Raw genomic sequence first — 18,033 nt, 5'->3', positions numbered from 1 at the left:
TTATTTATTCCAGTGATAAAACATGTTGCATCTATTTATTCCAGTAATAAAACATGTATTTATTTATCCCAGCGATAAAACATGTTGCATTTATTTATTACAGTGATAAAACATGTTGCATTTATTTATTCCAGGAATAAAACACGTTGCATTTATTTATTCCAGTGATAAAACATATTTCATTTATTTATTCCAGGAATAAAACATGTCGTATTCATTAATTCCAGTAGCAAAACACGTTGCATTTATTTATTCCAGTGATAAAACATGTTGCATCTATTTATTCCAGTAATAAAACATGTATTTATTTATTCCAGCGATAAAACATGTCGTATTTATTTATTCCAGTGATAAAACGCGTTGTATTTATTTATTCCAACGATAAAACATGTTTTATTTATTTATTCCAGTGATAAAACATATTTCATTTATTTATTCCAGGAATAAAACATGTTGTATTTATTTCCTCCAGTGATAAAACATGTTGCATTTATTTCCTCCAGTGATAAAACATGTTGCATTTATTTCCTCCAGTGATAAAACATGTTGTATTTATTTCCTCCAGTGATAAAACATGTTGCATTTATTTCCTCCAGTGATAAAACATGTTGCATTTATTTCCTCCAGTGATAAAACATGTTGTATTTATTTCCTCCAGTGATAAAACATGTTGCATTTATTTCCTCCAGTGATAAAACATGTTGCATTTATTTCCTCCAGTAATCAAGCGCGTTGTATTTAAGCCAGAAGCTGATGTGTGACGTTTCAAGTCTTGAGAAGCTGCTTACGCGACGGAGTGAAAACGGACCCGGATGAAGTTGACGACCCGTCAAATGACGCGACGCATTCGTGAGGCTGACGGTGACGCTTCTGGTGTGGCCCAGAAATAAAGCAAGGCAAGGCAAGGTTTTTTTTTATAGCACATTTCAACAACAAGGCAATTCAAAGTACTTCTCTTAAAACATCAAATGCATGAAGACAACGTGCAAAGAAACACATTATTAAAAGACATAGAATGCATAAAGTTAAAAAAATAGAATGCATGAAGTTAAAAAAATAGAATGCATGAAGTTAAAAAAATAGAATGCATGAAGTTAAACAAATAGAATACATAGAATGCATGCAATGCAATGCAAGTTATAGTTCAGTGTAAGAAATGAATCAAAGAAACTAATCTTTTTTAATTAATTTTTGTTAACGAGTATTTTGCCTATTCCCAATATAGTGTTTTTACCTTGTCAAGACGATATCCTAGCCCCGGAGAACCGGTCTGGAGATCTTTCAGTTATCTGATATCGCTGTTGCAGATCAGCCAAGGCCGTCATGATACAATGTGCATGAAGCCACAAGTATTCACATTTCAGCAACAAGTCAATTCAAAGTGCTTTAAATTAAACATCAGAAGCCTCAAGACAAAGTGCAAAAGAAACAAATTGTAAAAGGAAAGACCACATTATAAAGTTAAGAAATAGAATGCATAGAATGCATAATATCAAGCCATAAAAGTGACAGTGCAGTGAAAAAACATAATACTTGGTTTGGTAAAAGGCAGCAGCAAACAGAAAAGTCTTCAGCCTTGATTTTAAAGAGGTGAGAGTTGCAGCAGACCTGCAGTTTCCTGGGACTTTGTTCACGATATGTGCTGCATAAAAACAAAACGCTGCTTCTCCATGTTTGTTTTTCTCTCTGGGAAACAACAAGTAGACCTGTCCCAGACGACCTGAGAGGTCTGCATGCTTCATAACGTCGCAGAAGTTCAGAAATGTATTTTGGCCCTAAACCATTTTTTTGCTTTATAAGCCAGCAGTAGTATTTTGAAATACATTATTTTTGACGTACAAGAAGTCAGTGTAAAGATCTGAGAACTGGAGTGATTTGATCCACTTTCTTGGTCTTAGTGAGGACTCGAGCAGCAGCTTTCTGAATCAAGTGCAGCTGTTTGATTGATCTTTTAGGGAGACCTGTAACGACACCATTACAGTAGTCTAGTCTCGGTTTGATATAGGCCTATATCGAGGTGTCTAGACTGTTCTTTTTTTCGAGCGGCTTGACGAAGACTGTTTTCAGGGCCTGTGGGAGGAAACCTGAGAGAAGAGACGTGTTGACAATTTGTAGAAGATTTGAGGCCATGCAATTTGATCGGATCAAAATGTGTCACGGTATTTGATTTGATTTTTAGTGGACACAGGGACAGCACATATCCTGTACCTGAAACGGCGGCGCTGACTGCATGTCTAACCTTAAAAATGTTCGGATCCTTGAAGGTAATTAAGTCCAGGGTGTGGCCCTTGCTGTGTGTTGCCTCCGTCACATGCTGAGTCAGTCCATAATTATCAAGAACACAAGACAGTTCTTTGGCCCCTCGTCATTGGGTTTTGTCAACATGGATGTTAAAATCAGCCACAATAACTAGACGGTCAAAGTCAATACAGATCATAGACAGCAGTTCAGCAAGGTCATCCAAAAAAGGTTGCACAGTATTTAGGTGAACTGTAAGTATTATGGAACATAGATCGAGAGGAGGAATTCACCTGAAAAGTCACATATTAAAGAGAAGAAAAATTTCCCTAAGATATATGCCTTCCTTTGAGGCAATAATTAAACAGAATGGCAACTCCACCTCCTTTCTTATGCACTTTTGCTTCACTCATAAAACTGCGGGTGGTAGGGGTCGACTCGACAAGAACAGCTGCACCATTATCTTGGTGTAACCAAGTTTCAGTTAAAAACATGAAATCAAGGCCGTGCTTGATAATTGAATCATTAATTTAAAATGATTTTCCTGCCAAAGACCGAACGTTTAATAAAGCTAGATCTAGTGTGTTAAAAGCAATATCTGCTCAATTTATTGGGACAGGCTGTGGCTGACGAGGAATGGATGCTGTTGTTGTTAAACTAGCTGAATGGGTTGGGTGCCCCCTGTTTCTTCGCAGATTCACCATTCTTTCTCTATTTCTTTTCAAGACAGGAATAGAGGAAGAGTCAAGAGTGTCATCAACCTTGCAGCCTGGACCCAACAGATATCAGTGAGAGCGTCCTGTATTTTGTACACAAATTAGGGGACGTGCTATGATTTTATTAGACAGGGGAGACAGAGGATTGATTCTGATGGCCTTGTGGGGCGGGGGGGGCATCATAACTGTGACAATGGTGACAATGGTGAAGGTGGACGCCGAGGGGGGTTAGAGGAAAGAAAGTAGGAGTAGGGCTGGGGAAGTGCTGGGGGGTTAGTTCGGTCCCAGCAGTGACCTGCTGTTTCAACTGGTCACTGGACCTGGTTGGGGTTTGGGGGGGTGAAGAAGGTGAATCATAGGTGAATAATAATATTATTATTATTATTATTATTATTACTATTAATAATAATATTATTATAATTGTGGTAAAACCCAGGACAATTTGGTAGTGAATGTTGAAAACCAGGACATTTGAGTGTTTTACACATACAGTATCTCGTATTACATTTCACTGCATATATGTATGAAAGTATGTATATGTATGTGACGAATAAACCTCTTGAATCTTGAATCTTGAATCTGCTGGGACTCGGGACACACCGCTCGAAACGGGACAGTCCAGTCCGTCCAGTCCAGACTTCCTGCACGGACATCGGCTGGAGGGAGGACTCACTGAACGAATCCACTGCAAGAACGAGTCATTTGTGAAAGTGAGAGTCACCGGAAAACGTCTGTCGGTGAAGGAATCAGTGAACCAATCGTTTAATTGAATGGAATCAGAACATTTGTGTTCCTCAAAGGAATATAAAAGGAATATATTCAGAACTCTTCACCAACATGCATATCAATGTGGGCAGTGGATTTGTTTTCATGTTCTGTCAGCTTATTGAAGTTTGGTAGCATTTTTGAAGTAGACAACCTCGGTATGATGTTGTTTTCTTCAGCCTGGACCTGTGCTTTGATAGGTTGATGTGTATGACTGAGCAGCTTTGTTTTAGAAAAAGGTGGATCCAAACCGGACCAACCGGGCCTCGCTCAAAGAGGCAGAAAACTCGGGCAGAGTGGAGGGTGGGGGGGTGTTGCGATCTCCGCTCTTCTGCGTGTGCCGTTCCCGTGTCTCCAAACAAAACAAATAAAATCAAAGTGCGTGTTTTATCTGACGTGTATTTGTTTTCCTTCTTTTCCTTATTGAACAAAACAAAAAAGTCTCACGTCTCCCTGTTGCTTTCCGTTGCTATGGGACTTAATTTGGTAAAAACTATTGATTTTGTGTGAATATTCTTTACTTGCAAATATTAAACCCTGCACTTTTGTAACGGAGAGACTTTCTCAGTCACTTCCTCAATCAACCGGCCCTTCTCTCCTCTCCTCTGCTCTGTGTGTCTCTGCTGATGGAGGCTCTGAGGGCCGTGCTAAGTTTCACAGAAAACCTGTCAAACTGGGAATACATACCTGATCCTATAAATTACCATAACATATAATTATCATATTTAAAGCTGTTCGTCTACACTGCAGCATGCCGATAAACCTACAGTCTAAACCTCAGATCCTCAAGGCCAACACATTTTAAAAAGGCATCTTAATCTGAGATCCACCTCCTTCTACAAATAATTAAAGGCGTCTGAGAAAGCTTCTGCATTTTCTTACCTCTTCAGTCAGACACAGTGACTTCAGCTGGTCCATCATGGCTCTGAACGTCCCAGGAGTGATAGCCATGGTCTTCTTCTACCTGCTGGTCCTGGGAACCGGCATCTGGGCTTCCTTCAAATCCAAAAAAGAGAAGAAGAAGAGATCGGCCGACCAAATGGAGATGACCCTGCTGGGCAACCGTAGCATCAACCAGCTGGTGGGAATCTTCACAATGACAGGTCAGTTTTCTGATCAACACGCCTTAATGTTGCTCTTTTCGTACCTACTCAAGGTTCTGTTCATCCTTCTGAATTCCCCATTTCCTAAATATAATATCTTCACCCATCCATGTTTTTAACCTGATGTTGGCAGTGAGTGTGAGTCATGTGCAGAAGAAGTAGTGGAAATCCTTACCGATGTAAGAGTTTGGCTGCTGAAGAATTGACTTGACGTAGAAGTAGTGATGGTGTGTAGCTTTGTGAAGAAGTGATGTATGGTCCAGTTCATCTGGATCCTTCTTTGGGTTTTGACTTAAGCTGTTCTTTATCTGCCATGTTCTGATAACGCTGGAAATTGGTTCATTCTGAAGTTGAGTTTTTTGTTTCCTTCTCCTTGTGGGTGGAAGTCAACTGTCTTGATTCTGATGTTCTCGGACACCTCTTTAGAGGAGCCATGGTTGTTAACTCCAGACAGAACAGCCACCCCAGTCCAATAGTTTAGAATAAATAAATTGTTCAACCCTGAAATTACAGTCACCTGACGCTGCAAGTTATACGTAAATCACCTAGGTCTGAGTGTTAGTTGTCATATTTTTTGAAAGGTAACAATGAACAATTCAGAAGGATTTCCAAACTTTTTCACAGGGAATTTTTATTACGTAGTAACTGTAAAAGAGTCCACTAGAGAGTGATCTTGCTTCACGTTCTGATAAAAAGTGTGATGTTTATCTGCGTACAGTTTAGAGGTCAGGTCAGCTTCACCTAGGCCTTCACACACTGCAGGCCTTAGTGCTCAATTCAGATTTATTGCTCAGATCCAAATGTTTTTGTTTGGCTGTTGACATTATTTTTTAAATGTGGCCAATATCAGATTCCGGTGTGAACGGGTCACGTCCTGAGCTGACCCTCACCTGCATGTGCAGAAGTATATTTTTTTGTTTTGTTCAATAAGGAAATTTAGAAAAATAAAACATTTGAAACAATGAAACTATAAATGATTTGAAGAGAATACATAATAAAACATACTCTTCCCACACAGTTCATTTAGTACTCAAATAAAATCTGGATATATTTCAATTTCTTTCTTGAGAAATTCTGGATCTCACTGAATCTTAATACAGGTACTCCTCACTTAACGACCGGGTTCCGTTCAGAGGACCAGGTCGTTAAACAAATTGGTCGATGAGCGAGGACCCGTGTTATTTCACGGGTCTTTGGGGCACGGGGCGTGGCCATTGCGAACCGTAGTGTAGTGAATACTGACAGACAGGGGGAACGAGACTGAGACTGAGAATGATGATGGGCGATGAGATGCTTGACGCTGAGACGCCGCTCACGCCAGGGTATTGTACGCAGTGCACAATACAGACTGGTTGGAGAGCTGGTCGTGAGTCCGAACCGTCATTAAACAGCCAGGTCGTTAAGTGGGGAGTACCTGTATCACAAAATAAAAATTATGACATCTGTGGTTTAATGCCAATATTAACTACTTTATCGCTTCTACCTGTAACTTTTACTTTTACGTTTTTTTCGATATCTTTTGAGTTTAATAGGACTTAAAGAACCGTTTTAGTCAACATTTGTACAAAGAATTATTCAAAGTTTCAAAAAGTTGCTTTTGGAAAACCACCGACTGCTGTGCATTCCGTAACCTATAGATGCTGTGACAGTAATCTAAATTATTATAATAATGTCAAAATATGATTTACAGATCACTGGAAAGTCTGGGCGTGGTACATGCATTTAATTTTTTAAATGTTATATTTTACCTGTTCTGTCAGTGTGCTAGGCATACAACAAAGAGTATTTGTATTTGGAGTTCTCAACCTGCAATGTAACCCTTTATTAATTGTAAAGAGTAGGATGGATGTAGGATGACAACAGCACAGTTTTTGATTATGGAGAACCACCACTAACACCCCTCTTTGGAGAACTATTCATCATGTTTGGGTCTACAAACATCTGATCACTACTCCAAGAGGGGGAGAATCACCACGGGTGAGACAAATAAACATAGAAACAAACAACATTTACACAAAAACATTGGATTACAACATGTATTGAAAAACAGTGAATTAGGTCCAGGAAAACTGGAACTACAACTGGTCACATGGCCACTTCCTGTCATAGTTATGGCAGCAAATGAGGGAGGAGGGTGCTGGGGTACACTCGAAGCAGGTGTAGTGGTTTGTGCGTGTGTGTGTGTGATTGGACCGCCTGTGTGTGTGTGTGTGTGTGTGTGTGTGTGTGTGTGTGTGTGTGTGTGTAAGATGTCCACCAGTGAGTGTACATGACTTATCCCCATTGGTACTGATGTAGATGGGCGGCATTATGTTGCGGCGCCTCCAAGCAGCCGAAAGGGGCCCCGAAGCCCCTCGAACTCTGCAGCCTTGTAGACATCCTACGTCTTCAGGAAAGCCCCGAGCACCCTGCCCTGCGGCCACAGAAGACCCTCGGGCCCCTAGAGAAGCCAGAGGGCCGTGGAGCAACCCCCACGCCCAACCCTGAGGAGCATTACCTAGTCTCAGGGAGCACGAGGAGACCCGGCACCCCAGGGCGAACACATACAGCCAACCCCCAGGTGCAGGCCTGGGGGTTATAAATGCATTTCAGTTGTACCTGCTCTCTGCGGACGATCATTCAGCGGTGCCTTTAGAAAATATATATTTTGGTTGTGCGATTACCACCAGCTGTCTACAGACGCGTAAACTTTCACGCTAACTGCGTGTGGACACTATTTGCAATGAGGCTCATTTTCATCGTAAGGGGCCAATTTTGCACCAAATCTATGAATTATACCTCATTTAAATACAATTCTCCAAGTCCAGATGCTGCTGCAGAATAGTTCCAAAAAAACAATGTCTTACCTACACTAACTAATTTCTTGAAACTAACTGGGATCATGTGTTTATACATAACAGTTAAACCATGTCCTGTGTCTACTTTGGCAATTAGACTCTCGCTTTTTCTATTATTACGTTTAGTGGCCACAAAAGCCGAGTAATTGCTTTGTGAATTCACCCCTCAGTGTCCAATGTTAGTCCTTGTGGCTTTAAGTTTAATTTAAGCGTGTTTGTGTATGTGTTATTTGACTGTGTTATTCTCATACTGTCATTCACCACACCATCAACTCCCCCATTTATATTGCCAAACTAATTTCATGGTAGTTTGTGAGTGTATTGACAAACATTATGTTCGCAATGACCTACATTGCAAGACCTCTGCTACAAAGGCTAAGAAGCGTCGTGGAGGGGGAGCAGGCACAGTGTTGGTTGTTGTTGTGCTGTTTCTATGGCCTGCTTCATCAGTTGCTATTCGTCACTCACTGTCCAATGTTGCTGCTTGTGTCTTTAAGTTTAATTTAAGCATGTGTGTTTGTATATGTTTTGTTTTCTGTCTTGTAGCTACGTGTGTCGGAGGGGGCTTCATTAATGGACTAGCAGAGGCAGCCTATACCCCCTCACTGGGACTGGCACAGGTCGCCGTCCTCTCGGCAGGAAGCGTTTCCTGTTTTATTATCTGTAAGTGTAAGGACTCAACACGATAACACACAATAACTCAAATTCCTTAAAATGTTGTAAAGAAAGTCATCTTTTGAAGAGTTACTGTGGTGTGGGGATGGTGTGGTTTAAGCAGCCACACCTGTCTTGGGTCGAGGTAATTTGGCCCAGGATCAAAGGTGGCTGCGCCTGTTGCTCGTCAGTGCATTCAACAAGCAACAGGTAAATCACCCATCCCCACACACTGGGAGAGCCTCTGTCATGACATGTGTCCATCGGCTCCCGACTTGTTAGACCCTGCCACTCTCAACAATAAACTGGTGTGTTTTAAAAATGTCTGCTGGTGTCTGCTTTGCAAGACGAGTGATCTTTAATCACAAATATTCAATGTTCATGGAATGTCTCACAAACAAAATGTCTGTCTTTGTTTCACTGAGGTGGACTTTTCTTTGCCAAGCCAATGAGAGACCGAAGATATGTGACCATGTTGGACCCTTTCCAGATCAAATATGGAAAAGTAATTACAGGACTAATGGCAGTATTATCACTTGTAACTGACCTGGTGTGGATACCATGTACCCTTATTGGGTTAGGTAAGCACTAAAATTACCATTCAAGGTGTTTGTGACTTGGACGTTTGTCTGAAAAGTCAAACGTCTTTATGTCTGTCTCAATAAACTGCTCTGACCTTTCACCTCAACATGCTGTAACGTTTACAGAGAATAGTGCAAAAAACAAAAATGTTGTGTGAACAGTAGTTCACAGTACAGTAGTGGCCACACTGCTTTTAATGACAGGTCAGAGGAGAACATCCAGATTGGTACAAGTTGAACAGGAAGGCGACAGGATCTCACCAGAAGAACTGGGCATTTAAACATTGGTGAAGAGCATCTGAAACACAAAACATTGAGGAGGATGAAGAAGAACCACTCCAGGTTCCATTCCTGAAGCTCAGAACAGATCCATCTATGTTATGGATGTCAGCTGTGGGAAAGGGGAGCCAGCAGTGGAAGCAAACTTGACCAGTGATGTTTGATAAGACAAAGTCCAGATGCTGCTGCATGATAGTTCCCAAAAAACAATGTCTCACCTGCACTTACTAACTTCTTGAAAATAACTGGGATCATGTGTTTATACATAACAGTTAAACCATGTCCTCCGTGTGTGTATGTGTGTGTGTGTGTGTGTGTGTGTGTGTGTGTGTGTGTGTGTGTGTGTGTGTGTGTGTGTGTGTGTGTGTGTGTGTGTGTTGTGTGTGGGGGTGTGTGTGTCAGGCTCCAGCATGAGTGTGATTCTGGATGTACCCTACACTGTGAGCATCTGGATCTCTGCTGCAGTGGCCGTCACCTACACCCTGCTGGGAGGGCTGTACTCTGTGGCCTACACAGATGTCATACAGCTCATTCTCATCTTCGTCAGTCTGGTGAGTCTCATCAGAGGAGCTGGAAATACGTACATTTGGGCAACCTAACAAGACCTAAAGTTTCATTTAAATAAGGCTTTATAGATACAAATCACAAACATATTAAAAACATATATAGCCTATATATCAGTGACTCCGCGTGCATTTGTGAAACTTGCCAGTGATGCAGCAGATCAGTCAAAGGTGTGATTTAACAGTGTTCTGGTGCACATCAAGAATAAGTTTCTGTGAAACTGAAAGTAGCCAAGCTGGTGAGCAATGACATATCACTGCCTTATTAACATAATTGGCACTTGGGCTATCGTAAAAATGCTAATCTAGAATGACATTTGTCTTCACGTTGCAACGAAAAATTATATCACAAGGAGCAAAATTGTTGAACTGAAAACAATAATTCTCATTTTGAAAGCAAAATATTGGTTGAACAGTTTACCCAAAGTTGGATCACCTTGTGAAAAAAATTGTGTTGTTGCATGGTGAGGTATTTGCGTTTGAGTGAAAAATAAAACAATGTTCTGCAGGCAGACATTAAACAGAGATGCAGTGTTTCCATTTGTCAACAGGTTTTGGAGTAACACTATTCTAACCCACTCATATTTCCAAAACAATTTTCTTTACATCGAGGACAACTCAGGTGCTTCTAAAGTAGTTCACTTCTTTAGAAACATAGGCAACAACTTTCTCACCCATGGTGCAGCGTTTACCTGAGAGCACAGCTTGCTCGCTGTTAGACCACATGGAGGAAACATTCTTCTGGTCTGTGAATATGCTTTCACAGCTTTAGGGAAAGTGATTTATCCTTCAGATTATTAAAATTTAATTACAGACACTTCAGTTAAGCAGTTATATATTGTTTGTCTCCATGCAGTGGTTGTGCGTTCCCTTTGTTGTCATGAACCCTGCTTCCTCTGACATCACCAATATGACGTTGTCCAACACCTCCCACACCTCCTGGCTCAGTACACTGGACACCAGCACAGCCTTGATGAAGATGGATACTTTCTTAGCTATGGTGAGAAGGCAAAAGCTTCTGTCAAGATATTTTAAATGTGTGAATTGAATTAATCTAAAGTAACAGTGAGAGCAGCAGGTTGAAAATGTATTGTTTGCTTTATATTGTTAGTTAACATTTATTATTTTTCCTGCTGAAATGACAAATGCCAATATGTGCAGACGGTGTACAGTCTGCTGTTTTTTACGACTGGAATTCTGTTGCTGTAATTTACAACTGATCTGTTTTGGTATCAGAACAATTTTATGAGCTTGACTGGGAGTACTTGAGCCCAGAATGGAAAGTGATACCCAATATCGCTATATGTGGATCTCCAATATCAAAACAAAAAATATTGTGTCCTTTTATATCTGCACTTTCATTACCCTGCTTCTGTCAGCAACGTGCTATGAGGTCTCCAGGAGTCTGGATAGGCAGTGGAAAAACAATGATTTTGAGGGGCAGCAACTTAATGACTGTGGGAGTCTCTACCCACAGGTACGGGTTTAGGGGGGGGGGGGGTGGAGCCTTTCTTGCACTTGTTTGCCGACATGGCGAGTTTTTATGATGGGAACAGAAGGGCTCGCTGGCCCTTTTTTTTTTAATGCTTATGGTCTGTACAGAAGTGCACCTCACCAGAAGAAATTTGTTGTAAATGTAAATACACCTGGTGAAAATATATGTACTCACTAATCATAATGTACATTTATACAAAAAAGCACGTCAGTCACAAATGTTATTCTTATTATCACCACGTCAGCACTACTCTATCTATTTGTAAGACATGGATTTTATAGTGGAGAGTGAAAAACTTCTATCTTCTTTTGAAGGCTCTGGGAACCTTCTGCTCCCAATCTTTGCACCAAAGGACCTTGTCTGCATCGTCCTCAAAGACAGCCCAGATCAACTGTTACGCTGCTGCAGTCAATATAATAATATTTGCAATTCCACCAACTATATTTGGAGTCATGGCTGCATCTGCAGGTATCAACTTTTACACACTACAGAATGCTATAGAATTAGATATAGATGCTTTGAATGTTTTTTTTAACTATTTGTGTTACTATGTTAATTTTTAACTATTTACGTCTAAAATTGAGTTTGTGAAATGTTTACTTTTTTCGTTGATTTTTACATTTCCACACTGAAATGATCATTCATATAGAAAGTTCCTTCTGGAATCTGTGATGGAAACTAAGGATTTATCAGACACCCCCTTGATTCTTCTTCTTCCTTTCTATTCCTTGAGAGATTCCCCAGTAAACTCAACTGACACATCAATAATACTTCCACTCACATAGTGGTGGAAGTATTCAGACCTTTTACCGGATTAAAAGTACAAAGACACTGAAACAAAATGACTCTTGTAAAATGGGGATGGTTGATTTACCTGTTGCTTGTTGATTGCTCTGACTGGGGGCGACCATCCACTCTGATCACGGGCCCAATTACAGAGACCCAAGAAAGGTGTGGCTGGTTAAACCACACCACAAGGGCAAACACTGCTGGGCTATTTGCCAAGAAAATATCTGTCTCAAGACTTCTTCTATCTGTGCCTCAGATTGGAACCAGACCTCCTACGGTTCTCTGTCTCCTTTTGAAAGTGGACAGGCAGCTATGATCCTGCCCCTCACCCTGAACTACCTCACCCCCTCCTACATCGCCATCATCGGCATCGGAGCTGTGGCTGCCGCTGTGATGTCATCGGCTGACTCAATCTTACTGTCTGCAGCCTCCATCTTCACCTCAAACATCTACAAGAACATCCTGAGGAACCAGGTGAGGGAACATGTTGTTGTTATCCAAGACTATAACCTGCACTGAGAAATATTTTGAACCTTTTCTTTCTCTTATGTAGTACAATTATTTTTTTCTCCTTATATTCTACTACCCTTTTTGTTATGTGAGCCGCTATAACACTATGCTATTAACACTTCGCCCATCTATCCATCTATCTATCTATCTATCTATCTATCTATCTATCTACCTATCTATCTATCTATCTATCTATCTATCTATCTATCTAAAAACCAACTGGAAAAACAAGAAAATATATCCATCCACAAGACGTGTCCAGAGTGTCACTGGAAGCTCTTTCTGTCCAGTGAAATTTAAATTTACTTCAACAAGAAATCAGGAAGTGATGTCATAAGTGCATCAGGAATTCAAGCTCTGTAAGAAAATGATGGTGCAGAACCATTGGTGGCCACAGTGGCTCTTCTGTCAAGTCATAGCTGAGGTTTTACAATGTCTTGCCGGATCTGCTGTGTGGTAGTAACACCTGGTGCCACAGCATGGGGTCACCACAGCAGAGGATTAAGAGGAAGGGACCAGAAGACTATTACAAGAGTCTATTACTTCATCATGTCTTGGTTTTTCCTCTCATTTCAGGCATCCCAGAGGGAGCTGCAGTGGGTGATCCGTGCTGGGGTGGTCGTGGTTGGTGTCGTTGGAACATCACTGACCACTTTCCAAAATAGCATCTTGGAGTTCTGGCTCATTGGTGTAACTGTTTTATATGTCTTCATTTTTCCTCAACTGGTTTGCGTTATTTTCTTTGACCAATCCAATGGATATGGGGCTATTATGGGACTTGCGGTGAGTTTGTTGTTGAAAGCCTTGTGCGGAGAACCGATGCTAGGAGTGCCGGCTACCATCCACCTCCCAGGAGACAGACTGGAGGATGGTGTTCACATCCAAAACTTTCCTGTAAATACTGTGTGTGTGCTGTCTTCCATAGCCTCCATCTTTCTATTCTCCTTCCTGGCTGCACTGCTCTTCAGCAAGGGCCTCGTCCCTGAGAGATGGGACGTGTTCAAAGCCAAACTCCAAGACTCGCCTCCAGTAGCAGGTGGTGCTATGGGCGACAATGGGAAATTGGATGAAAAGGATCCACAACAAGAGGCTTTAGAGCCAATGATGGACTCCAATGAAGATGAAGATTCCTGAGGATGATGGACAGCCACTGTTGATATCGAAGGTTTCTGGATTCTCTTTGCCAGAAGGGTTTGGTTGTAAAAGGATTAAATATGCTCTCTAAACACTCCATCTCTCATCTAATCTCTAACTCTATGAGCCCTTATTATTTCAGCAACAATTTCTGTGTTTTTGGCGATTTTAATTATTTTACTTTTTTGTTTAATTGTCTGCAGACACGCACAAATAATAAATTAGAAATTCACATATCTACACACCATCACTACTTCTACTTGTCAAGTCAATTCTTCGACAGCCCAATCCCTACTTAATTAAGGATTTCCAATACTCTTTCTTCCTCTGCACATTACTCAAACTCACTCCCAACAACACGTTCAAAAGCATGGACGGATGATGTATTTATGTCATGCCGTTTTATATTTTGATATTAAAAAAGGTTACATTCATCTTGGGTCTTCTCATATAGTGTCTTTTGTTGGATCTCTTGTTGAACATCTCATCTGTAACTGGAGGGGAAACATGTTTAGCAAGAGGGATCTCAGTAGCAGTAGAACCTGTAACCTCAGCAGTGTTAACGTGTGCTGCCGTGTGGAATTCAGACGGGTGAACAGAACCATGAGAAAGTATGAATAGAGAAACATAAAGGTGTGGTTGATCAGAAAGCTGACCTGTCATGGTGAAGATTCCCACCAGCTGGCTGATCCTGCGGTTGCCCAGCAGGGTCATCTCCATTTGGTCGGCCAATCTCTTCTTCTCTTTTTTGGATTTGAAGGAAGCCCAGACGCCGGTTCCCAGAACCAGCAGGTAGAACACGACCATTGCTATCACTCCTGGGACGTTCAGAGCCATGATGGACCAGCTGATGGCTGACAGTCCATCTGGATCCTTCTTTGGGTTTTGACTTAAGCTGTTCTTTATCTGCCATGTTCTGATAACGCTGGAAATTGGCTCATTCTGAAGTTGAGTTTTTTGTTTTCTTCTCCTTTTGGGTGGATGTGAACTGTCTCGATTCTGATGTTCTCGGACACCTCTTTAGAGGAGCCATGGTTGTTAACTCCAGACAGAACAGCCACCACAGTCCAATAGTTTAGAATAAATAAATTGTTCAACCCTGGAATTACAGTCACCTGACGCTGCAACCTATATGTAAATCACCTAGGTCTGAGTGTTAGTTGTCTTATTTTTTGAAAGGTAACAATGAACAATTCAGAAGGATTTCCAAACTTTTTCACAGGGAATTTTTATTACGTAGTAACTGTAAAAAAGTCCACTAGAGGGTGATCTTGCTTTACGTTCTGATGAAAAGTGTGATGTTTATCTGCATACAGTTTAGAGGTCAGGTCAGCTTCACTTAGGCCTTCAGACACTGCAGGCCTTAGTGCTCAATTCAGATTTATTGCTCAGATCCAATGTTTTTGTTTGGCTGTTCACATTATTCTTTAAATGTGGCCAATATCAGATTACGGTGTGAACGTGTCACGTCCTGAACTGAGCCTCACCTGCATGTGCAGAAGTAGTTTTTTTGTTTTGTTCAATAAGGAAATTTAGAAAAATAAAACATTTATAACAATGAAACTATAAAACATTTGAAGAGAGTAAATCTATAATAAAAATTACTCTTCCCACACAGTTCATTTAGTACTTAAATAAAATATGGATATATTTACATTTTTTTCTTCAGGAATTATAGATCTCACTGAATCTTAATACAGGTACTCCTCACTTAACGGCCGAGTTCCGTTCCGAGGACCAGGTCGTTAAGCGAATTGGTCGATAAGCGAGGACCCGTGTTATTTCATGCCAGGGTATTGTACACAGTGCACAATACAGACTGGTCGGAGAGCTGGTCGTGAGTCCGAACCGTCATTAAACAGCCAGGTCGTTAAGTGGGGAGTACTTGTATTTCGATATAGAAATGACGACATCTGTGGTTTATTGCCAATTTTGACCATTACCTATCGCTATTACTTATAACTTTTACATGTTTTTTTGATATCTTATTTAATAGGAATTATAGAACCATTTTTGTCGACATTTGTAAAAATAATTATTCAAAGTTCCAACAAGTTGCTTTTGGAAAACCAGGGACTGCTGTGCATTCCGCTACCTATAGATGCCGTGACAGTAATAAAAATTATATTAATAATGTCAAAATATGATTTACAGAACACTGGAAAGTCTGGGCATGGTACCTCTTATAAATGCATTTCAGTTGGACCTGCTCTCTGCAGAAGATCGTGAAGCGCTGCCAGCCGCCACCAGCTGTCTGCAGACGTGAATAATTTCACGCTAACTGCGTGTGGACACTATTTGCAACGAGGCTCATTTTCATAGAAAGGGGCCAATTTTCCACCAAATGTATGACTAATACATCATTTAAATATGTGCAAATAGTACCAGTGCACCAAGACGCTATTTGTGTTGCAGCACAGTTAGTGACGATTTCCCGTTTGCGTGTGCTTTGTCAATTAGACTCTGGCTTTTTCTATTATTTGCGCCGGTTTAGCTGCCGCAAAAGCCGCGCCATCGCATTGTGAATTCGCCCCACAGTGTCCAATGTTGCTGCTTGTGGCTTTCAATTTAATTTAAGCATGTGTGTTTGTATATGTTTTGTTTTCTGTCTTATAGCTTCATGTATCGGAGGGGGCTTCATTAATGGACTAGCAGAGGCAGCCTACACCCCCTCACTGGGACTGGCACAGGTTTCCGTCCTCTAGGCAGGAAGCGTTTCCTGTTTTATTATCTGTAAGTGTAAGGACTGAACTCGAGAACACACAATAACTCAAATTCTTTAAGTATTGTAAAGATCAAGTCAACTTATGAAGAGTTACTGTGGTGTAGGGATGGTGTGGTTTAAGCAGCCACCCCTGTCTTGGGTCTAAGTCAGGGGTCGGCAACCCGCGGCTCCAGAGCCGGATATGGCTCTTCTATCCCTCTTGCGTTGCTCCCTGTGGCTTCGAGAAAATAGATGTTGATTAAATAATGGCTATTTAATTTAAATACATTTTATTCTTTTCAGTTAATTTTTTCAATGTATTAGTTATGATTCTGGAGATTTAGGTGATCTTGTACATTGGGATAAAACGTGTTTTCATATTTTGTCGATCATAATATGCATCGCACCTTGTATGCGTCACCTGTTGCCGACAGACTGGTGACTTTTTTTGAGCTCTCGAACCCCGGTAAGCTAACCATGGAAACATCCAAAAAAATAAAAGTTTGAGGAAAATAGAACGTTAAAGTTCGTTTCATGGAATGCGGAGCGGAATCGAGACATGGAATGCCATTCCCGACACCTATTTGAACATGAACAAGTACCAGTGACGTGCAGTGAGGGTTGGGGTTGGGGAGGCACTGACTCACAAGTCAGATTTACAAACATGCAGTAGGATCGTCATCCTCATCGTTACCACGAAAGGCCAGCTCCTGTTTAGCTGAAAAGCAGGTTGCATTTATGAGGTCTTTCAAAATCTCACGATTTTCCTTTACCTTGGCATTGTGGAGGCTGATATTAAGTCTTCGTTGTTCATTCAGAGCCAGATCAATGCGCGAAGTTCCAAAGGTTTTTAAAGAAATCTGATTTTGAATGTGAGCAGTTGATCGTTCATGTTTGTCAAGGCTTCTTGGCAAGTTTTTCAAGTCACAAAATCCCGTATGGGTCCACACAGTCTCACTCGTTGAGAATAAAAGGCAGGGAAAGCAGAAAAGATGTTTTTTTATAGCACAGCCACAAAGCCAGTCTTTACGTGTATACCAATCCGTTTGAAAAGAACGAGTAGTTTCCCGTCTATTCCCGACTCCCGTCGTTTGAAGCAAACCTCGTAGTTCTGGCGTCGGTCTCCCAGTATTTATGACTTCTTGCTTTGACTGAAAGTCCAGCTTTGAAAAATTTCTTAGTTTAGAAATCAAATCCTCCATTTTCAGGGCGAGAAATGACAGCTTGTCGCTAAGCTCTACAGCGTCGCACAGCACACTTCTTGTGTTTTCTTTTTGCACACGGGTTCGAGTTGACCGTGACCTGGCTGGTGGCAGGCTATCAGGCTGCTCACTATCGCCGCCTTCCTTGAGGCAGAGGTACTGCCTGCCTCAAGGCAAGCATTTTCCCTGTGGATTTATGTCATATCAATAAGATGTTTAATATTACACACATACATGAAATACATTACTGAACACCATGGAAAATAAGACGTATACTTTTATTACATAAAAGTGTCCTCAACCATCATATTGGAAACATACACAGAAATGGGAACATGCAGCGCCATTTGCACGCGCTCAATCCAGTTTGTGAGTGATTGCGCAATCTGGAGGGAGGCTCGGCTGTCCATGCCTCACCTCCCCTCTCCGAAGGAGACTCCGTTTATTTAAGCAGGAAATACAG

The 18,033-nt window shown here is 41.1% G+C and overlaps 1 protein-coding gene across 1 annotated transcript; it reads left to right on the top strand.

Annotated features, from left to right (window-relative positions):
* Nucleotides 1-4,638: 4,638 nt before the first annotated feature.
* LOC307247668 (high affinity choline transporter 1-like) lies at nucleotides 4,639-13,664 on the top strand (the record flags this gene model as incomplete). The annotated part of the gene is made up of 7 exons (XM_080024698.1): nucleotides 4,639-4,822; nucleotides 8,206-8,322; nucleotides 9,639-9,724; nucleotides 10,593-10,736; nucleotides 11,546-11,699; nucleotides 12,277-12,494; nucleotides 13,107-13,664. The coding sequence occupies 7 exons, from the start codon at nucleotides 4,639-4,641 to the stop codon at nucleotides 13,662-13,664; spliced, it is 1,461 nt and encodes a 486-aa protein (XP_079880824.1).
* Nucleotides 13,665-18,033: the final 4,369 nt, after the last annotated feature.

Source organism: Zeus faber (assembly GCF_960531495.2).
Source record: "Zeus faber genome assembly, contig: SCAFFOLD_61, whole genome shotgun sequence".
In the NCBI taxonomy this organism is placed as follows: domain Eukaryota; kingdom Metazoa; phylum Chordata; class Actinopteri; order Zeiformes; family Zeidae; genus Zeus; species Zeus faber.
Note: the sequence above shows the minus strand (reverse complement) of the source record. Positions and strands in the feature narration are given on the sequence as shown.